This window comes from Macrobrachium nipponense, chromosome 12, assembly GCF_015104395.2.
Source record: "Macrobrachium nipponense isolate FS-2020 chromosome 12, ASM1510439v2, whole genome shotgun sequence".
Classification (NCBI taxonomy): domain Eukaryota; kingdom Metazoa; phylum Arthropoda; class Malacostraca; order Decapoda; family Palaemonidae; genus Macrobrachium; species Macrobrachium nipponense.
The window spans coordinates 13,783,918-13,803,236 of record NC_087205.1 but is presented as its reverse complement, the minus strand read 5'-3'; the positions used below and the strand labels follow the sequence as shown (position 1 = coordinate 13,803,236).

Below are 19,319 nucleotides of genomic sequence, written 5' to 3'. Positions count from 1 at the left end.
AAGGGATAAAGCTACCAGATGGGAACAACATCAAACACATAGATGAGACGGGATACAAATACCTGGGAATAATTGAAAGAGGGGATATAAAACATCAAGAAATGAAGGACACGATCAGGAAAGAATATATGCAGAGACTCAAGTCAAAACTCAATGCCGGAAATATAATAGAAGCCATAAACACATGGGCAGTGCCAGCAATCAGATACAGTGCAGGAATAGTCGAATGGACAAAGGCAGAATTTCGCAGCATAGACCAGAAAACAAGGAAACATATGACAATACACAAAGCACTATACCCAAGAGCAAATATGGACAGACTATACATAACACGAAAGGAAGGAGGGAGGGGACTACTAAGCATAGAGGACTGCGTCAACATCGAGAACAGGGGCCGGATACTCAAAACAAACCTTACGCAAAGGTGCCTTTTGACAAAAGGCGCCTTTCCCAACAGCTCGCCCAAGGTGCCTTTCGACGTAGGCGGAATCGTATACACAAAGATTTTCAAAGGCGCCTTTGACGTGGCTTTGCACGAAAAGGCTGCCTTTTTGTCAAAGGTGCCTTTGGATAGTCCAGCCAATCACATCGCCCATATGATAGTGTGCCTAGAGATTGAGAACCAATCACGATACAGTAGTATACCAGCTGATTGTTGATGGCAGAACGTTTAAGGAGCGTCAGGGAGCAACACGATGGACCCTGTGGCTAAGAAAAGAAAGCAACCTCCCTTCACTGAAGCAGAGTTGTATATAATGGTGACAGAAGTGGCGAAAAGGAAGGCGGTAATAGTTGGAAGCTTCTCAGAGATGGGTGTGACAAGGCATTTGAGAGATGCTGCATGGCAAGAAGTGTCAGCAGCAATGGGCAGTGTCAGCCCCACCCAAAGACTTTGGAAGGATGTTAGAAAAAAATTCAAGGATTATCGCTCTGATGTAAAAAGGAAAATGGCCCAACATGCAACTAAAATGAAGAAGACAGGTAAGATTTTCTGACATAGCCTAGAGATAGGCTACTAGCTTAAGTTAGCCTAATATATCATAGACTAATTTCCATACATAGGCTAGGTACCTAGATTGAAGTGAGTTTTGGCTAGGCCGTGGCTTATGTTGTACTGTTAACTTCATGCTAGTTATGATAAATGCCTTGTATATGTTAGGCTATGCAAAAGTATCTATCCTATGATATTGCTTGGAAATAAATGTTTTAGCTTAAGCTGATATGCCTAGGCCTGTGTACTATTGCATAAGTTGCCAATATGCCTTGCCTAACCAAATGATTTTTTTTAATATATTTTACTTAATTCTAAGACTTTTTCGTGTATGGCATTTCTGCCGCAAATGAATGTTAACCATTCAATCTTAGGTTAGGTTAGGGTGTAAAGTTAGGGAGCTTTTGAAGAATAGCAGTCCCACACGAACATGGGACCTGTTCAAAAGGATGAAACCGGTCCGTATTGTTAAAAAGGTCATGTCAACAAGACCGATTCTTAACCTAGCCTAACCTTAACCTAACCTAACCATGCTTAGTTGTGACTCAGGTAGATTGTTATGTACTCTATCTTTGGTATCAGTGTCATTTTTTCTTTTCTTTTGATGAGGTAGAGATGTGGGAAGTCATTGATCATAATTACTGTCAATAATTACACAATTACATTGATGTTTCTTTTCCAGAGTTATTGCAGTAGCTAATTTCTGTATTATCTTTTTAGGTGGTGGTCCTCATGAAATTCTAGCTCTGAAACCTTCAGGGGAAGCTTTGGTAGGATTGGGCCTACTGGAGCAAGAAGCAGTTGAGGGATTGGCAGATATTGATGACAGTGAGGAGCCAGCTTCACCTTCTGCAGGTTAGAAAGCACTTCACAGTATTCTGTATTAAACCTGTATATCTCAGTCTTAGACAGTAAGAGTATCAATTGTAACGTCTACTAGTAATGTAAGATAGGTCAAGCCTCAAGTGAATACCAGTTAGCAGTACTAGACTTACCATGGGGCAAGTGGGCCAGCTGCCCCAGTGCCCCGACATTTTGGGGTCCCCACAAGCCACATACATAAGTAATCACTGGTACTGAATTAAATATGACAGTAATTCATCATATATTATGTCATAGCAGATGATTTATTTATTTGATACAGTAGGAAGAGGTTTGGTTTAGAAAAAACATTGCAATTATTAATGCAGTATTTAAAATTAATGTATATGCATTAATATATAAATGTGCCATAAAAAATAACTTATTGCTCTTAAATCTTTCAGGTTCAGCCTTTTCTGTATGGAAAGCTGGATGTAGTATTTCAGCTGCTACCACCTCGACTGCTGCTGCTACCACCTCGACTGCTGCTGCTACCACCTCGGCTGCTGCTGCTACCACCTCGGCTGCTGCTGCCACCACCTCGGCTGTTGCTAGCAAGCACCTGTCAGCATTTCACAGCATTGCTAATGCACAACTCTTCGAGTTTTATATTGATGATGGCTCTGCAGAAGTGTCCGTCGCATATGATATACCAATATCAATTATTGAAGAACACTAGTATGCACGGAGAGAGGAGCCTAGCCACCACTCAAGCCGTCCCTCTAGCCGTCCCTCAAGCCGTCGTTCAAGCCGCCCTGATGTTTCAGATATATTTCAGGATATATTGTTTAATCAAAACGAATTAAATGAAAGTATAAAAGAATTAAATGGAATTGCAAGGGTAATACCTGGCAGCATGGTAACAATGACTGAGAGCATGGTAACAATTACTGATATCCTTAAGAAACATTTTGCATAATTTTTTTTTTTGGTAGTACTTGTAATATAGTCTATACAGTAGTAAAATCTATTTTTTTTCAAACCATGCCCTATATGTTCCTATACCATGGGTGCCCATAAGGTGATAAATATCATATACCTCTTCATTATTGAGATTAGTATTTTGTAAGTCTTTTGTTTAAGAGTAATGTGATATACTACCTTATTGTCTTAAGCAAACCACTCCAGTATTTAATGAGGTGTATTTTTTTTTATTTTTCCTCCATTATATCGTGGTACTTGTGATCTCATGTTATTGTGATAAGTTTAGTAGTTTTTGTTTATTTACAATGCTATTTCATGTTATTTCTCTAATGTGGCTATAATGCATGTTTTATTATTTATAATAGTATAAAATGACACCTCTGTGATCTCAGTTACCTCTACCTTATTGTAAGTATTTTTTTTATAGTACATTTTTTTTATTTACAATGCTATTTCATATTATTTCTCTATTGTGGCTATAATGCATGTTTTCTTATTTATAATAGTATAAAATGATACCTCTGTGATCTCAGTTACCTCTACCTTATTGTAAGTATTTTTTTATAGTACATTTTTTAAAATTTACAATGCTATTTCATATTATTTCTCTATTGTGGCTATAATGCATGTTTTCTTATTTATAATAGTATAAAGTGATACCTCTGTGATCTCAGTTACCTCTACCTTATTGTAAGTATTTTTTTATAGTACATTTTTTTTTTTTACAATGCTATTTCATGTTATAATGGCTATAATGCATGTTTTCTTATTTATAATAGTATAAAATGATACCTCTGTGATCTCAGTTATCTCTACCTTATTGTAAGTTTTCTTTTTATTAACTTTAGTGTATTATTTCTTTCCTGCAGATAATGTACTATGTAATACACTGATATTGCTATTAAGGGTCATTCAGTGATACAGTACCCTGTTTGTATCTAGGTAATATGAACATCAAATTCATTTATTTCATAACTTACTTGTATCTAGGTGGCATTTATTTCATAGTGAGAGTCACTGTATGTAGTACTGTACTTATCTCAGACCATCTGAACCTATGTTAAATGTGCCTTAAGAGTACCTGAAGAGAAGTGATAAGCCAGAGAAATTGCATATATATATTTTCACCTTTGCATATAGTACATAGTATAAAGATATATTTTCTGGATTGAGATTTATTAAACAAGTATAAAGATATATTTTCTGCATTGAGATTTATTAAACAAGACTTAAGAAAAATACATTGTTTTTCTAGTATTGATTATACATGAACATTTTATAAGACCTATGATAACTAAAGGTCAAAACACAAGACTTAAAAAAATATATTGTTTATCTAGCATTGCTTATACATGTAAATTTTATAAGATATATGAACTATAGGTCAAAACAATCGGATTATAATATAGGAATTTTAGATTGTATATATGAAATAATTTTAAATAATACACATCCAATAACTTTAAATCTAACGTCTGCAGAGGAAAATCACACTATTACAAAGCAATTAGTGTAACTTTCAAAATAAACCAATGTTATTTATAAAGAACAGCACAAGGGCAAACTAAACAAGAACAATGATAATGTAGAAATATAGTTTACTCTACAAAATATATTGATGCAAAAACAAGATTTCCACCATCTCTCCTCTTACATTTATGCAAAAACATTTGCCACTATCTCCTCTCTTACCACTTGCCCTGCACCTGCAACTGCTGCTGGATCATCATGATCTCCCTCATCCTCTTGCTCCTCTTCCTCTAGCAGCTCAGGAGCGGGTATTCGTTGCTGAACACAACGATTGTGTAACAGCATACAGGCAGCAGCTATCTTCGCACATTTTTTGGGTTTATACTGTAGAGACCCACCAGAATTATGCAGACATCGGAAGCGAGATTTCAAGACCCCAAATGTCTGCTCCATTATAGTTCTCGTCTTCTTATGTGACCTATTATACCTTTCTTGTCCCCAGGTTGTTGGGTGTGGATATGGGGTGAGGAGAAATGGCTCCAGTGGATACCCACTATCACCTGCAACAGAAAAAATGTCTAGATTTAAATCATTTATAGACACATTCATAAGATATTATGTTATTAGTTCTCATAATTGAAAAAACAACAGAAGGTAAGTACTGTACTGTCTTAGGAATTTGTAATACAGTACTAGGAAATACATCACTTTAGCCACAGCTTATTTATATGCAGTATATAACTGGTACCTGTACTTGAAAATTAGTATCACAGGACCTGTAAGTACACACCAAGCAAAACTTAAATATTGTATAATAAAAGTATGAATAAATAAGAACATGATACTCACCAAGAAGATGCATATCTCCATAGACACCAATTTGGAAGCAACCTCGTAGTGGGCAGTTGTTCCAAATGTAGGCATCATGGGTGCTGCCAGGATACTTCACAGTATAGCTAGTGATGAGGTTTTGGACATTTCCCACTACTTGAAGATTTAGCGAGTGATAGCCTTTACGGTTTACATAAATGTATTCATTGTCACTTGGTGTTTTAATGGGAATATGTGTTCCATCTATTGCACCAATGACTCTTGGAAAGCCACTAATCCTATGGAAAGCTTGCGCAGTCTGGTGAATTTCCTGTGGATTTTGTGGCCTTTTTATTTCTGTCCTTGCTTTGTTATATAGAACATCTGTAACTTGACTGATGATGCGACTTACACTTGCTTGGCTCATGCCAGTTACATCACCAATCACATTTTGAAAGGTCCCACTTGCCAAAAATCTCAACATCACCAAGACCTGTGTATGTGTGGGGATGGCATGGCTTCTTGAGGTTGGCCTTCCAATGTGTGGCTCTAGTTCTTCACACAGACTGATGATCTGGTTGCGAGGAAATCTATATTTTTGAAGCAATTCTGTGTCATCAATGTGAAGTGGATCCAAAGGGTCTCTGTACCTCTTCTTCCGTTGCAACTGCTGCGCTGCAAAATACACAACCAGGGCTTCCATCACAAAGTTTATTGATGTTCTCACTATGCCTACAATTAGGTATCTGAAACTTGAACAATAAAGTATCTTAGTTATATTGTGATAATCAACCTAAAAGCATTTCATAATGGTAAGCTAGGTCCTAAAGATTTTATAAAACTTGAACCTAATAGTAAATATATTTGCAAAAAATGAGAATCAATAAAAAATAAGTGACAACTATGACACACTTTAGTAACCTTCCGATTCCTACAGGGATATGATTAAAGAGAATGAAAAAGAAAAAATAACTTAGAATATTTCTTTCCTGTTGTGATTCAATGTTCTCTTCAACGAAGGTGTACTGAGAGAAAAACAGCCATGCACAGCTACATTAATTCCTAGATAGGTGGGGCGGTTATGCCCACAATGTGCTAACCATTTCCCAATGTTGTCCTCTAGCCTAACCCTGTACACTAACCTAATCTGTCAGTGATTTCATTAATTCCTAGATGGGGGAGGGGGTATGCCCACAATGTGCTAACCATTTCCCAATGTTGTCCTCTAGCCTAACCCTGTACACTAACCTAATCTGTCAGTGATTTCATTAATTCCTAGATTTGGGTGGGTATGCCCACAATGTACTAACCATTTCCCAATATTGTCCACTTGCCTAACCCTGTACACTAACCTAATCTGTCAGTGAATTGATTAATTCCTTGATGGGGGCTATGCCCCTAAACCCACCTTAGTAGTCATTTACTAGTGTGCATATTTAACATTGTTGCAAATTACAATTGAATATTTTGGCTGTTCTTTTTCCACTTTATATATGTTAAACATTGGGAAATTAAATTCGTTCCCCACTAAACAGCCACACAGGATATACATGGATAAGGTGTACCATTGTCCTAATTTATCAAAAATGTTCCTCTGCCTACTAGCTAAACGTCAAACCTCAAGCTCTCATTGCTGCTTACATGTAGCCTAGGTTATAGGCCTATAAGCATTAGGTAGCCTAATACAAATCTCATTAATAACTAAATAATAAACGTATGATTTGTCTACTTACCCACAGTAAGTACACCTTAAACCACAAAACTATGTCTAATGGTGTTAATTGACGTATACAAGAGGTAGGAGACACCCTCTTCTTCCTTGTTGTCATTCCCAAAGTTGCCTTTCCCCCCTCAAAGGCTGCTCTAACCAGCCGTAGCGCAAAGGCTCTCATGGCGCCATATTTCCAAGATGGCGGCGCACATTCGGTGTTTTGAGTATGAGCCTTTCGAGTAACTGCCGACAGAAACGGCGCCTTTGCCACAAAAAGCGCCTTTGGAAGTTTTGAGTATCCGCCCCCAGAGCATTGGGGCAATATATGAAGACCAGTGAAGACGAGTAGTTCAAGAGTACATGGGAAGAAGGACTGATAAAAGTAGACGAAGACCCAGAAATATACAGAGACAGGAGAAAGACAAGTAGAACAGAGGAATGGCATAACAAACCAATGCACGGACAATACATGAGTAAAGAACTAGCCAGCGATGACACATGGCAATGACTACTGATGGGAGAGCTCAAGAAGGAAACTGAATGAATGATAACAGCGGCACAAGATCAGGCCCTAATAACCAGATATGTCCAAATAACGATAGATGGAAATAACATCTCTCCCATATGTAGGAAATGCAATACGAAAAATTAAACCATAAACCACATGGCAAGCGAATGTCCGGCACTTGCACAGTACCAGTACAAAAAGAGGCATGATTCAATAGCAAAGTCCCTCCACTGGAGCCTGTGCAAGAAACACCAGCTACCTTGTAGTAATAAGTGGTGCGAACACCAACCTGAAGGAGTGATAGAAAACGATCAGGCAAAGATCCTCTGGGGCTATGGTATCAGAACAGATAGGGTGATACGTGCAAAGAGACCAGACGTGACGTTGATTGACAAAATCAAGAAAAAAGTATCACTCATTGATGTCGCAATACCATGGGACACCAGAGTTGAAGAGAAAGAAGGAAAAAATAGATAAGTATCAAGACCTGGAAATAGAAATAAGAAGGATATGGGATATGCCACTGGAAATTGTACCCATAATCATAGGAACACTAGGGACGATCCCAAGATCCCTGAAAAGGAATGTGGAAAAACTAGAGGCTGAAGTAGCTCCAGGACTCATGCAGAAGAGTGTGATCCTAGAAACGGCGCACATAGTAAGAAAAGTGATGGACTCCTAAGGAGGCAGGATGCAACCCGGAACCCCACACTATAAATAGCACCCAGTCGAACTGGAGGACTGTGATAGAGAGAGAAAATAATAATAATAATAATAATAAATTTCAATTGCTTGCCGCGCACACCAAAAATTTCAAACATCCACTATTTCTAATTTTAACTATGATGTATAAAGTACAAATGAACTTCTCTTTTATCGGTAAACTCAATGAACTCTACGGGACTATTGGTTAAATGAAAAAAGAGAAGAATTTATTGGAAAAAGATAACTACAAGTCACTGACAAGAGGACTATGAATTTTACATTGCGTTATGGAATTATTGCTGATAAGTGTATCTGCAAAAATTAAAAGTGAAATAAATAACTCTTTAATAAAAAGTTAGATAGAAATTCAGTGAGTAGTAATGATATATTGGCTCAAAAGAAAAAAAAGACACACACAATTACAGAAAAAAAAATTTTGTAGTTACACTTCTCATAAAATGAAGTGCGACTGAGGAACATAGTGCCAATAACTCATTATTTAAGGAAAAGTAAAAATTGAAAGTTAAATAGAAATTCATTGAGTAGTAATGATACACAGCCTTAAAAAAAGAAAGGAAACCACATATTTACAGACTAAAAAAAATCTTGTAATCACACTTCACATAAAATGAAATACTAGTGATAAACAGAGTGACAATAACCAATTTGTCAAGAAGAAAAAATTGAAAACTCCCGGAGATTTAACCGTAACCCTAAAAGTATATAGTTATTGAAGAAATATCTGTACTACTGTTGTTTTTTTTTCTCTCTTTTCATCTAGACATTAATCAAAATAGCTGTCATACGAAATAATTTTGAGAATTGCTACGTTTTCTTCTGGTTATCACTTGCAAAAGGGCATTCAATGAAGGAGTTGCTCTAGTTGACAGGAGCTAAGGCAAGATTTCTTCATTCATTAGCATTTTTGTCTATTTATTTTAACATTACCGAATTCCAAAGTAAATTCCACGTTTACACACACAAACATACAAACCCACGCACACACACACACACACACACACACACATACAAATCTACATACACAGACACTTGAGCGAAACCATAACGTATTAAGGCACTCACTGTATGTAAAGTTTCCTAATCCTCTCAAGTCGTGACTTGGTTGTTGCCGATCTTCTTTTCGCACGAGTCCTGCAAAATAGCTATCTCGTGAAGGACTTCTTGCGTATTTTCTATTTGGAAATAGTTTATATATTCCTTTCCCGTGACTGCTGTCGTTTGCCATAAGTTTATCATTTGTGCTGTATAGCTTATTGCATCAGACATTTCGGATAGGAGGTTCGAGCTGTAGCGTTACTCTCCAGTATACTCATCTAACGTCTTCACCTCTAATCTAGTCGATTATCAAACAATAATGGAAACCATCTAACCTTTTGAGTTCTTATGATATGAACTGGAGTTTTACGAAACGCACATATATACAAACATATATATATATATATATATATATATATATATATATATATATATATATATATATATATATATATATATATACGTCATATAATCATATATATATATATATATATATATATATATATATATATATATATATATATATATATACGATATATATATATATATATATATATATATATATATATATATATATATATATATATATATATATATATATATATCATATATATATATATATAGATATATCGTGATATATATATATATATATATATATATCATATATATATATATATATATATATATATATATATATATATAGTATATATATATATATATATATATATATATATATATATATATATATATATATATATATATATATATATATATATATATTGTTATGAACTTCAGGATTTTTGTCCAGATTCCGTTACAATATTTTATTTAGATTCAGCGGGAACTATCACTTTAAAATCACCTGACAGCAATAGTCAAAGATTTAAGACAAAACACAGAACTCTGGTAAGAAGATTATACTCAAGATAGGAAGAGCTAAATCAAGTATAATTTTAATAATTAATTTATAAAAAAAGAAAATGATAATAATAATAAGAACAAATGTCAGCGAAAACTGACTTAGGACCTAGAAAATTCCTAAGTACCTGTAAAGGAGAAGGGGAGGCAGAAATCAGCACTTATCCGATAGCAGTAAGATTAACACTCGCACGACAGCATCGTAAGATCATGTAGCCTGAGGTTTTAGTCACTCGTGAATTACGAAGCAACCTAGCTATATGGTTCCCGTTGGCCTTTGGTAGAAATTAGATCTACCATTGAGGAATTTTCTTTCTATCGTAGGACTCACAACCTCTCACTTAACCATCGTCTTCTGCCTTGTATTTTTAACCAAATCCAGTGGCGCTTCCAATTACAATAATAATCTTCAGTAAATGAACAAGTGCAATAAATCTAATTTACATTCTCCAAGACACACGAGTGCATTATTCATGTTATAGTGACCAGCATGAGTTACGGAAACTGTACGTAAGAGGTGGGTATATCGTTTCAAAACACCTTGAAGATTGTCTATACAGCAAACATCAATAATGAAAAATGGTTTGAAAAGAGAGAGAGAAAGAGGCGCGGCGGTGGGGGGGGGGGGGGGGGGGGCTGTGATTAAAACCCAATGCGGAAGAAGAATCTGTTTTTCAACTCCACACGATGAAGGTAAAGATCTTTTATGTATATTCTGCAACGGCCGAATAAAAGGACATCTTTTCTGAGACATTGTCATAAAAAAAAGTACTGTTGTTTTTCTGTGATAAATCTAATAGAGAAGAATAAACAATGCGTATAGTTTTATATATATCACTGAAAAAATATATTTAATACCGAACAAAAGAAACATCAATCATATGAGTCATATCCTGACGAGGTCATCGTTCACATAGGTATAAAATAAGCGCACAAAGAAAGCGTATTCCTTTTACGCTATAGGCTAAAAATAGGAAAATACACAAGTAAATACTGTAAATATCCGAGATCGGTGAAAAACATATTGTGATATTACCACGCGTCAAATGAGTGCTGAAGGTTCAGTATTGGAAAAGATAAAAAGAAGAGCTATTATTCAAATCCTTATTCAGTCCGACAACAGCAGCGATGTGTTACACGTGCCACTGGAAACAGCCAATATGGGTCTCCGGCTAAATTTATGACGTGTGAAAATAGTGGTGATCAATACCCGGAAATAAAAATCCTTTTTTTTTTAAGTTGGTTATGGAAGTGGCAGAAAAATTATGAGAGAGAACACGGACATTATTTTCTCGGCATATCAGCATTATTGTTGTCTCTTTTTTAGACTCTTACTGATATTTCTACTGCATTATGACGATACTTCTATTGTAATATATACCATTTTTAAAGAGAAAATTTATATCTGTCGAATTCAGGTTTTAAGGTTTGTTTGAAGTCATAAGCTAGTAAAAGCCTTTTTCTGCTTGACAGTTGGTATTTGGATTAGTTTATTATTACCTTTTCTGTGTCGTTATTAAATGTATATATGAGGTACCTCAGTTAATAAAAAAAACAAACATGATTAGCTATTGCAATTTTGACATCTATCAAACAGCTGGATACATTTCTGTCCCTCTGTCCATATATTTGCAGTGCTACTGTTCATTACATTTTATTAAAGCGAGAGAGAGAGAGAGAGAGAGAGAGAGAGAGAGAGAGAGAGAGAGAGAGAGAGAGAGAGAGAGAAGGAGAAACTCCGGCCAGGCTATAAAAAACGAGGACATATATAATGTGGTTAGAAATAACCTGAAAAGCTTGTCTCATTGAAAATAATATTTTTTATGCTATTAGAAATGGTAATTAATCAAATAAAGTTTTTATGTTCAAAATGGGATCCATTTAATGCACGGAAAAGGGTTAGGACAAAGCGATGAGTCACCTTCGTAACAGAGTCATTGTTGGTAGATTTAAAAGAAAATCAGACCTTTTGAGAAATATATATATTTGTTTTGGAATTTCTATGCAGGTACATAACGGCCATGACATTTAAGGGGGAATCTTTGGTGGGTATTAATAGAGCAAACAATTTTGGTTAGAATTGTCAAGTATTATTCAATACCCAATTTCGATTAAAATTCAAAATGGAACACTTAATATATAAGCTGGAAATTTTAAAGGTAAACTAAGATACTTTTTAGACTGGTGTCTTCCTCGAAATATAAAGTTGTACTATATAAACGAGAAAGTTATGTAATTCGTAGAAACGGAAATAAAATTAGCAAATACAAAAGCAGATAACATTGGAATTCTCGGTAAGAATAACCAGCAAAACTTTGAAAATATTCAAGCTAAAAACTTTACAGGATTTAGAACACCAAAAGATCAAGCAAAAATGCAAAGCATTGCATACCGGACATACAACATTGAGTTTTCCGCTATAAATCACATACAAACCATACTTTGAACCTCGACTGAGAAATGGCCATTGACATTAAATATTCATGATCTCACTCAACAAGTAGGTTATTAATAAGTACTGCATCAGCTCAATAGATTAATAATGAAAGCTTGGAAGATGAGTATTCATTTCTATGACTTACGTATAGAAAATATCTGTTTGTAAATAGGACACACTCTATATTTTCATAATGCCTTACGGAGTTTAATGTTATCAGTATTAGGACAAAGGTAAACACTTCTCTCTTATGCGGAACAAAGACATTGCGTTACCAGTTCCTTTGATTCTTTTTGTAATGATCTCGCAAATGCTTCCATTTACTTGATTGGGGTTGAGGGGAAGGGGGGGGGGGGGGGGCGGTGTGGCGGGAGGAGTGGGTCACGGATTAATCACAGCTGCAGCGTATTTTAGTTTATAAATATCCGTACACTGAGGTTTCGTATACACTGTAATGGAAGCAAAATTACTCCAAGTACAAGCAGCAAATAAAAAAATGATAATGAAAAATAAAATAAATAATAAATAAATACATAGAATAAAAAATAAATAAAGTAAAATAAAATAAAAGTAAATAAATATATAAATTGAAATAGATAAAATGAAATGAGGATAGAATAAAAATAAGAAATATAAAAAAGGGAAATAATAATAAAATATAAAGAACAAATGAAATAAATAGATAGATAGATATATAAATAAATAAATAAATATTGTTGTCTAATTACAGATACAGTTAATAACTGTAGTGAAGGACCAAAAATATGAAATAAACATCGACTTCTTTCCTCCTGCAGGATCCTCTTCCTTCCTCTAGAAGCAGCGAGTAGCATAGACGAAAGACTAAACCCTGATAGCTTCATCGACATTTGTTACCCTCAGTCAGTCTCTCGGGACGAACGTTCTCTCTCTTATCGGCGCTGAAGTTTTATATCAGAGATACAAAAGTTTTAATGAACTCATTACGTACATTGTTCAAGGTGAGTTCGTTAGCAGGAGTCTAAACAAAGACTTAGCTTTTTTCATTCTGTCATTATATATATAGATATATATATATATATATATATATATATATATATATATATATATATATATATATATATATATATATATGCAGCATTATCCAGAGATTATCAAAAGATAGATTTATTTAAGGTGGCTTTGATTATGCGATATTCGGAATACTCCGTTGCGCCGAAGAAACTTCGGCGTACTTTTTACTTGTTATGTGTTTTTTTCTTTTTTTATTCAACATGTTTTTGACTTGAATTTTTTTTTTTTTTTTCGGTAAACGATTTTTTCCTTACGTGCTTTCATAAGCTGAACATTGAGAACAAATGGACGAAACAGAAACATAGCGTAATAAGTTTTTTTTTTTTTTTTTTTTTTTTTTTTTTGTCATCTCCTGAGAACCTCTGATGCCGTTTTCAACCACTCGCATATAGGTAAAAATCTGGGCAAAATTTAATCAGAAAGAAAGGCTAAATGAGCACGTAAAAAAAAAAAAAAACCTCCAGAGACAAAGTGAGCAGATGATGGCCCTCTTCCCACATTCCCTTATATATCTGTGGGCATTTCACCGAGCCAGGTAACGAATTGGATGGAAGGAGGCTAGAGACCTTGGAAGGAGGTTTTGCGAAACGCAAGATGTGATGAAACCATCTGGAGTGTCGGCGTTGGCGACCTACAGTCATCGAACTGGAATCACCGAGACAAAAACACATCAATCTTTCTTTTCATTTTCGATTTTCGCGGATCTCTCTCTCTCTCTCTCTCTCTCTCTCTCTCTCTCTCTCTCTCTCTCTCTTACATTCACTTATTGAATGTAGTTTTGTTGAAGAAATTCCTATTAATAGTACATGCACATATGCTCTATGATGTCAAATGTACGTCGAACCCCTCAGCATCTTGCCTTATAATTTAGGATCCTCATTTCGGATCCATTTATCACTCAAAACATTTATACACATATATGATTCCTGATGGTTCATCTCTAAACAAATATAGCTAGATGGTAGTCATATTTTTCAATCAACTCATAAAGAACTTCGTATTCCATTTCTTAATTGGTTTGGTTATTTTTTCCTTAAACTTAATTTCAAAGCTACTTAAAATCTGATTTTGTTTTGTATCTCACTTTTGGTTATTTTTTCCTTGAACTTAATTTCAAAGCTACTTAAAAGCTGATATTATGTATTTCACTTTTGGTTATTTTTTCCTTGAACTTAATTTCAAAGCTGCTTAAAAGATGATATTGTTATGTATCTCACTTTTGGTTATTTTTCCTTGTACTTAATTTCAAAGCTACTTAAAATCTGATTTTGTTATGTATTTCACAATGGAATTCAAAACACTGAATTCCATACATCAAAATTACTGTCGTCTTCTGCGCATATCTGATTCATAACAAAGCTTGGCCAGTAATAAAGTCACAGGAAAAATGTCAAAGGAAAAAAAGTCACAATATCAGCTAGAAAAAAAAAGTCATATTAATTTATGGTGACCGATAACAAAGTCAGTGGGGAAAAATTCCCAATATTTCTTGGGGTCTTTAACGGTATGATATTTACAGTCTTTATTTTATGTTTATACGGAAATCCCCAACGGGCTTTTACTAAACACGCCACAAAGGTGGATACACACCGGGTTTAAGGGTAGGCTCCACTTTGGGGGGTGCCGATCGTAAAAAATATTTGGCAAAAATACACTAATCAAGACAGGTTAATGAAATTTTCAGGCATTATTAGCACTATAATAATGCATATTCCCTGTGAGTTTTATCATCCTACATGGAAAATTAATGATTTTATGAAAAAAAAATGTGAAAAACGGGAAATTCCGGCCCCTCGTACTGAAGGTTATTTGGTGATTGGTGAGAAACTACAGTCTTGAATAGAAATTCGGTCTGACAAAATGTTGGTATATCCACCTGGAACATGCACAAAAAAAAATTATCAAAATAGAACAGTAAATAAGCACGTAATAACAAAAAAAAGAGCAACAACTTTGTAAGTTCAGCGAAAGCCCCGCCGAAATATCAGACTATAGCTAGGAAGAAATATTCAGGAAAAATTCAAATCTCGATTTAGGGACAAAACCTTTTGAGAGTTTGTAGTTATTATGTCACTTGATAGCCTAAAACATCTAAAAATTATATTATTTAGGACAATCTAAGAAAAAACCACCCCCACCCTTTTTTTTTTTTTTTTTTTTTTTTTTTTTTTTTTTTTGGAGGTGGGTTTTTCTTTGATTGCCTAAATAATATAATTTTATATGTTTTAGGCTATCAAGTGCATATAACTACAAACTCTCAAAAGGTTTTGTCCCTAAATCGAGATTTGAATTTTTCCTGAATATTTCTTCCTAGCTATAGTCTGATTTTTCGGCAGGCTTTCGCTGAACTTACGAAGTTGTTGCTCTTTTTTTTGTTATTACGTGCTTATTTACTGTTCTATTTTGATAATTTTTTTTGTGCATGTTCCAGGTGGATATACCAACATTTTGTCAGACCGAATTTCTATTCAAGACTGTAGTTTCTCACCAATCATCAAATAACCTTCAGTACGAGGGGCCGAAAATTTCCGTTTTTCAAATTTTTTTTCATAAAATCATTAATTTTCCCTGTAGGATGATAAAACTCACAGGGAATATGCATTATTATAGTGCTAATAATGCCTGAAAATTTCATTAGCCGGTCTTGATTAGTGTATTTTTGGCAAATATTTTTTACGATCGGCACCCCCCAAAGTGGAGCCTACCCTTAAAACTGTTGGGGCTTACTGTCTGGGTAAGATTATTGTGGCTTTTTTTCTGTGAAGTTTTCTGTGACTTTCCTGTGACATTTGTACCTGGAATATAAAGCGAATATAAGAATATAAGGCGCTTAAAAGGAAATGTGGAATTCTGTACTCGAAGGTATTTAGGTAAAACAGTAAAATTGGTTTACTTGGTGAAAAGTTACAAAAATCTTTTGTGACTCTCCTAACAATGTGTAAGCTAGAATTATGATTGCATAAAAGCTACTTAAAATATACAGTGAACACGTGTCCACTTGCCAAGAAAATGGTAATGTCTATGGATGAAAATACATTCATTACTAGTAATAATAAAAGCATATATAAAAGAAATTCGTGTAATATAATGTATATTAGGTTGGTAATGCAGACCAAAATAATTACTTCAACATTTGGTGAGAGAGAGAGAGAGAGAGAGAGAGAGAGAGAGAGAGAGAGAGAGAGAGAGAGATAAAAAACACAGGGATTTCCACTGATTACACGTAAACAATTTAAGATCGCGAAAGAGAAAAAAAATAAAAGATAGATTAGAGGGAAGGAGAAAATGCAGTCGTCTCTATGCTAATCAGAGTAATTCTCGGGCTCTTTTCCAGGCTCTAGAGTCATCAAAAGGCCATAAGATGGAAATGCTAAAAAGCCAATGCAAATACTGAGGGATGATTTTCATGCTAAGTGCCAAAGGAATCCTCCTACATGACAGCAAAATCTTCCAGGAATAATTAATCTTTGGTACACAACTATAATGTAACAATTAATCTTCGCTGCAAATTATGCAAAATCCAACTGAGAATTTTACATAAATAGCTCTGCCTCTCTCTCTCTCTCTCTCTCTCTCTCACTGTTGAGGATAGAGGCTTGCAAATTGGTATTTTGATCATCCACCCTCCAATCATCAGTCACATCAAATTGTAACCCTCTAGTCTCTGTAGTTTTTATTATATATATGCTTAAAGTTATCCATGAATCGTACATCTGGCAGCGCTTTCCGTATGCGTGGGACGCAACTTCACTCTACCGCATCTGAGAAGCAACTGAAACGCTGCCAGTCATTGCTGATGGTTTTATACAGCAATATACGTTGTACAGAAAGCTTGATTGTGTCGTCGCACTTTTTACTTGTTTATCGTTGTGGTTAAGTAAAGAGGAACATCATAACTTCTAAGGAGAAACAATAACCCCGCGGCTTCTGGGAAACGTTCTGTTTACTGAGGCGTCCTTAATGCGTCCCTTTTGTGGTTAAATCCAGCGGATGGGGCCAGTCTTCTGTTTCGGAACGAGAAATAACGAAGATAGAACACAAAGGCCGAAGACGGATATAAAGGACCTGATAATGTTTGGCACGTGCCATATGTGTGGGGAATGAGTGAGAGAGAGAGAGAGAGAGAGAGAGAGAGAGAGAGAGAGAGAGAGAGAGAGATGTTAAAAGGGCAATTCATACCTAAGCAGGGAGAGCGAAAAGAGTATGTATCGAAAATGTAGCTATGAACATGAGATACATATACAAAAGAATAATTACCAAAAGTCTTGGAGAAAACCAAATTGAGTTTTACCTGAATGACGGCCCAGTATACAAATGTCTGTTCTCTGTAAATGTGTGTGTACTTATGAATACATACATACATACATACATAAACACACATACATATATATATACATTTATATATATTTTTTTTATATTCATATATACATTATTATATATATATATATACTATAATATATAATATATATATATATATATAATATATATATATATATAATATTATATATATATATATATTATATATCGAGCTACAAATGTCCTTTAATTTAATATCCAATTCGATCTACCTCAGAATTAATATATTTTTCAAGTGTGTTTTTAACCGAAGGGGAATTTTTTTTTTAGGCGATAATAGATTTGCCGGCTGACGGGCACGAACCGTCGACACCTTCAAATCCAGGACGATAGTGAAGCCTTAACCCAATCCGCCACTGTCGTCCTGGATTTGAAGGTGTCGATGGTTCGTGCCCGTCGGCCGGCAAATCTATTATCGCCTAAAAAAAATCCCCTTTAGTTAAACATATATGAAAGTATATTAATTCCGAGGCAGAGCGAATTAGATATTAAAGGACATTTGTAGCTGCTTGATAGATGTATATGAATCACGGTAAGTGTATATGACATATATATATATATATATAGTATATATATATAGATATATATATATATATATATATAGATATATATATATATATATATATATATATATATATATATATATATATATATATACAGGGGGCTCCAAAAGTAAGGGGACAGTAAATGTTACCATTTATTTTGAGATTGCATATACAATTATATTCACTGATACAATTATTTACATTGACAATTGAATTTCATTGTGTGCAGTAATACAAAAGCACAGAAATTTTATCAATGCAGGTGCTCAAACAGCTGTGCATCACAATTTACACAGGTATTCTCAAAATAAATGTTATCATTTACTGTACACCTACTTTTGGGCCACCCTGTATATATATAAATGTGGTGACGAACTATGAACGTTCACTTGAACATTCTTACTATTATTTTTGAATTAGTAACATATCATTTTGTAGGAAATTTCTACAGCATTAGACGTCCAACCCAAAACCCCCCCTAATCCCCACCCCACCTTAGCTATGTAATATATAATATCACTTGCATGATCTATGCACTGCCACGGTTCCCGGATATTAGGACCTTCCTTTGATATAGCTCTCGTACTAACTATAGAGCGCTTTAAAGGCGATCCATTCCTTCCACTTGAAGCACAACACAAACACCTTACTTCCAGGTCCTTCCAGTCACACTCCCGTCTCCACGTTTTAAGGCATGCTTCAATGCTCTCTTTTATTACTTTTTTTTTTTTGCCCTCAAGCTGCGCAATATGGAGCCAAATAGGAAATTCAGCGTATTTCGGCGGGGCAGTGAAAATAGAATTACTTTCGAATGAATTAATAAAATTCAGATGGAGTGACATACTTAACTGGATAAGGTGTGTATATATATATATATATATAATATATATATATATATATATATATATATATATATATATATATATATATATATATATATATATAAATGAATATATATATGAATAACTTGATCA

At 34.6% G+C, this 19,319-nt stretch overlaps 2 protein-coding genes across 2 annotated transcripts; one reads left to right on the top strand and one right to left on the bottom strand.

Moving 5' to 3' along the window:
- Window positions 1–695: 695 nt before the first annotated feature.
- Window positions 696–2,531, top strand: LOC135225116 (nuclear apoptosis-inducing factor 1-like). The gene is made up of 3 exons (XM_064264372.1): window positions 696–981; window positions 1,712–1,846; window positions 2,257–2,531. Exons 1-3 carry the CDS (start codon window positions 696–698, stop codon window positions 2,529–2,531), a joined length of 696 nt encoding a protein of 231 aa, XP_064120442.1.
- Window positions 2,532–2,574: 43 nt separating this feature from the next.
- On the bottom strand, window positions 2,575–6,054 carry LOC135225115 (putative nuclease HARBI1). Its single transcript, XM_064264371.1, has 3 exons — window positions 5,096–6,054; window positions 4,469–4,806; window positions 2,575–2,607 (listed from the first exon to the last, which is right to left on the bottom strand). The coding sequence occupies exons 1-3, from the start codon at window positions 5,757–5,759 to the stop codon at window positions 2,575–2,577; spliced, it is 1,035 nt and encodes a 344-aa protein (XP_064120441.1). The 5' UTR covers window positions 5,760–6,054.
- Window positions 6,055–19,319: the final 13,265 nt, after the last annotated feature.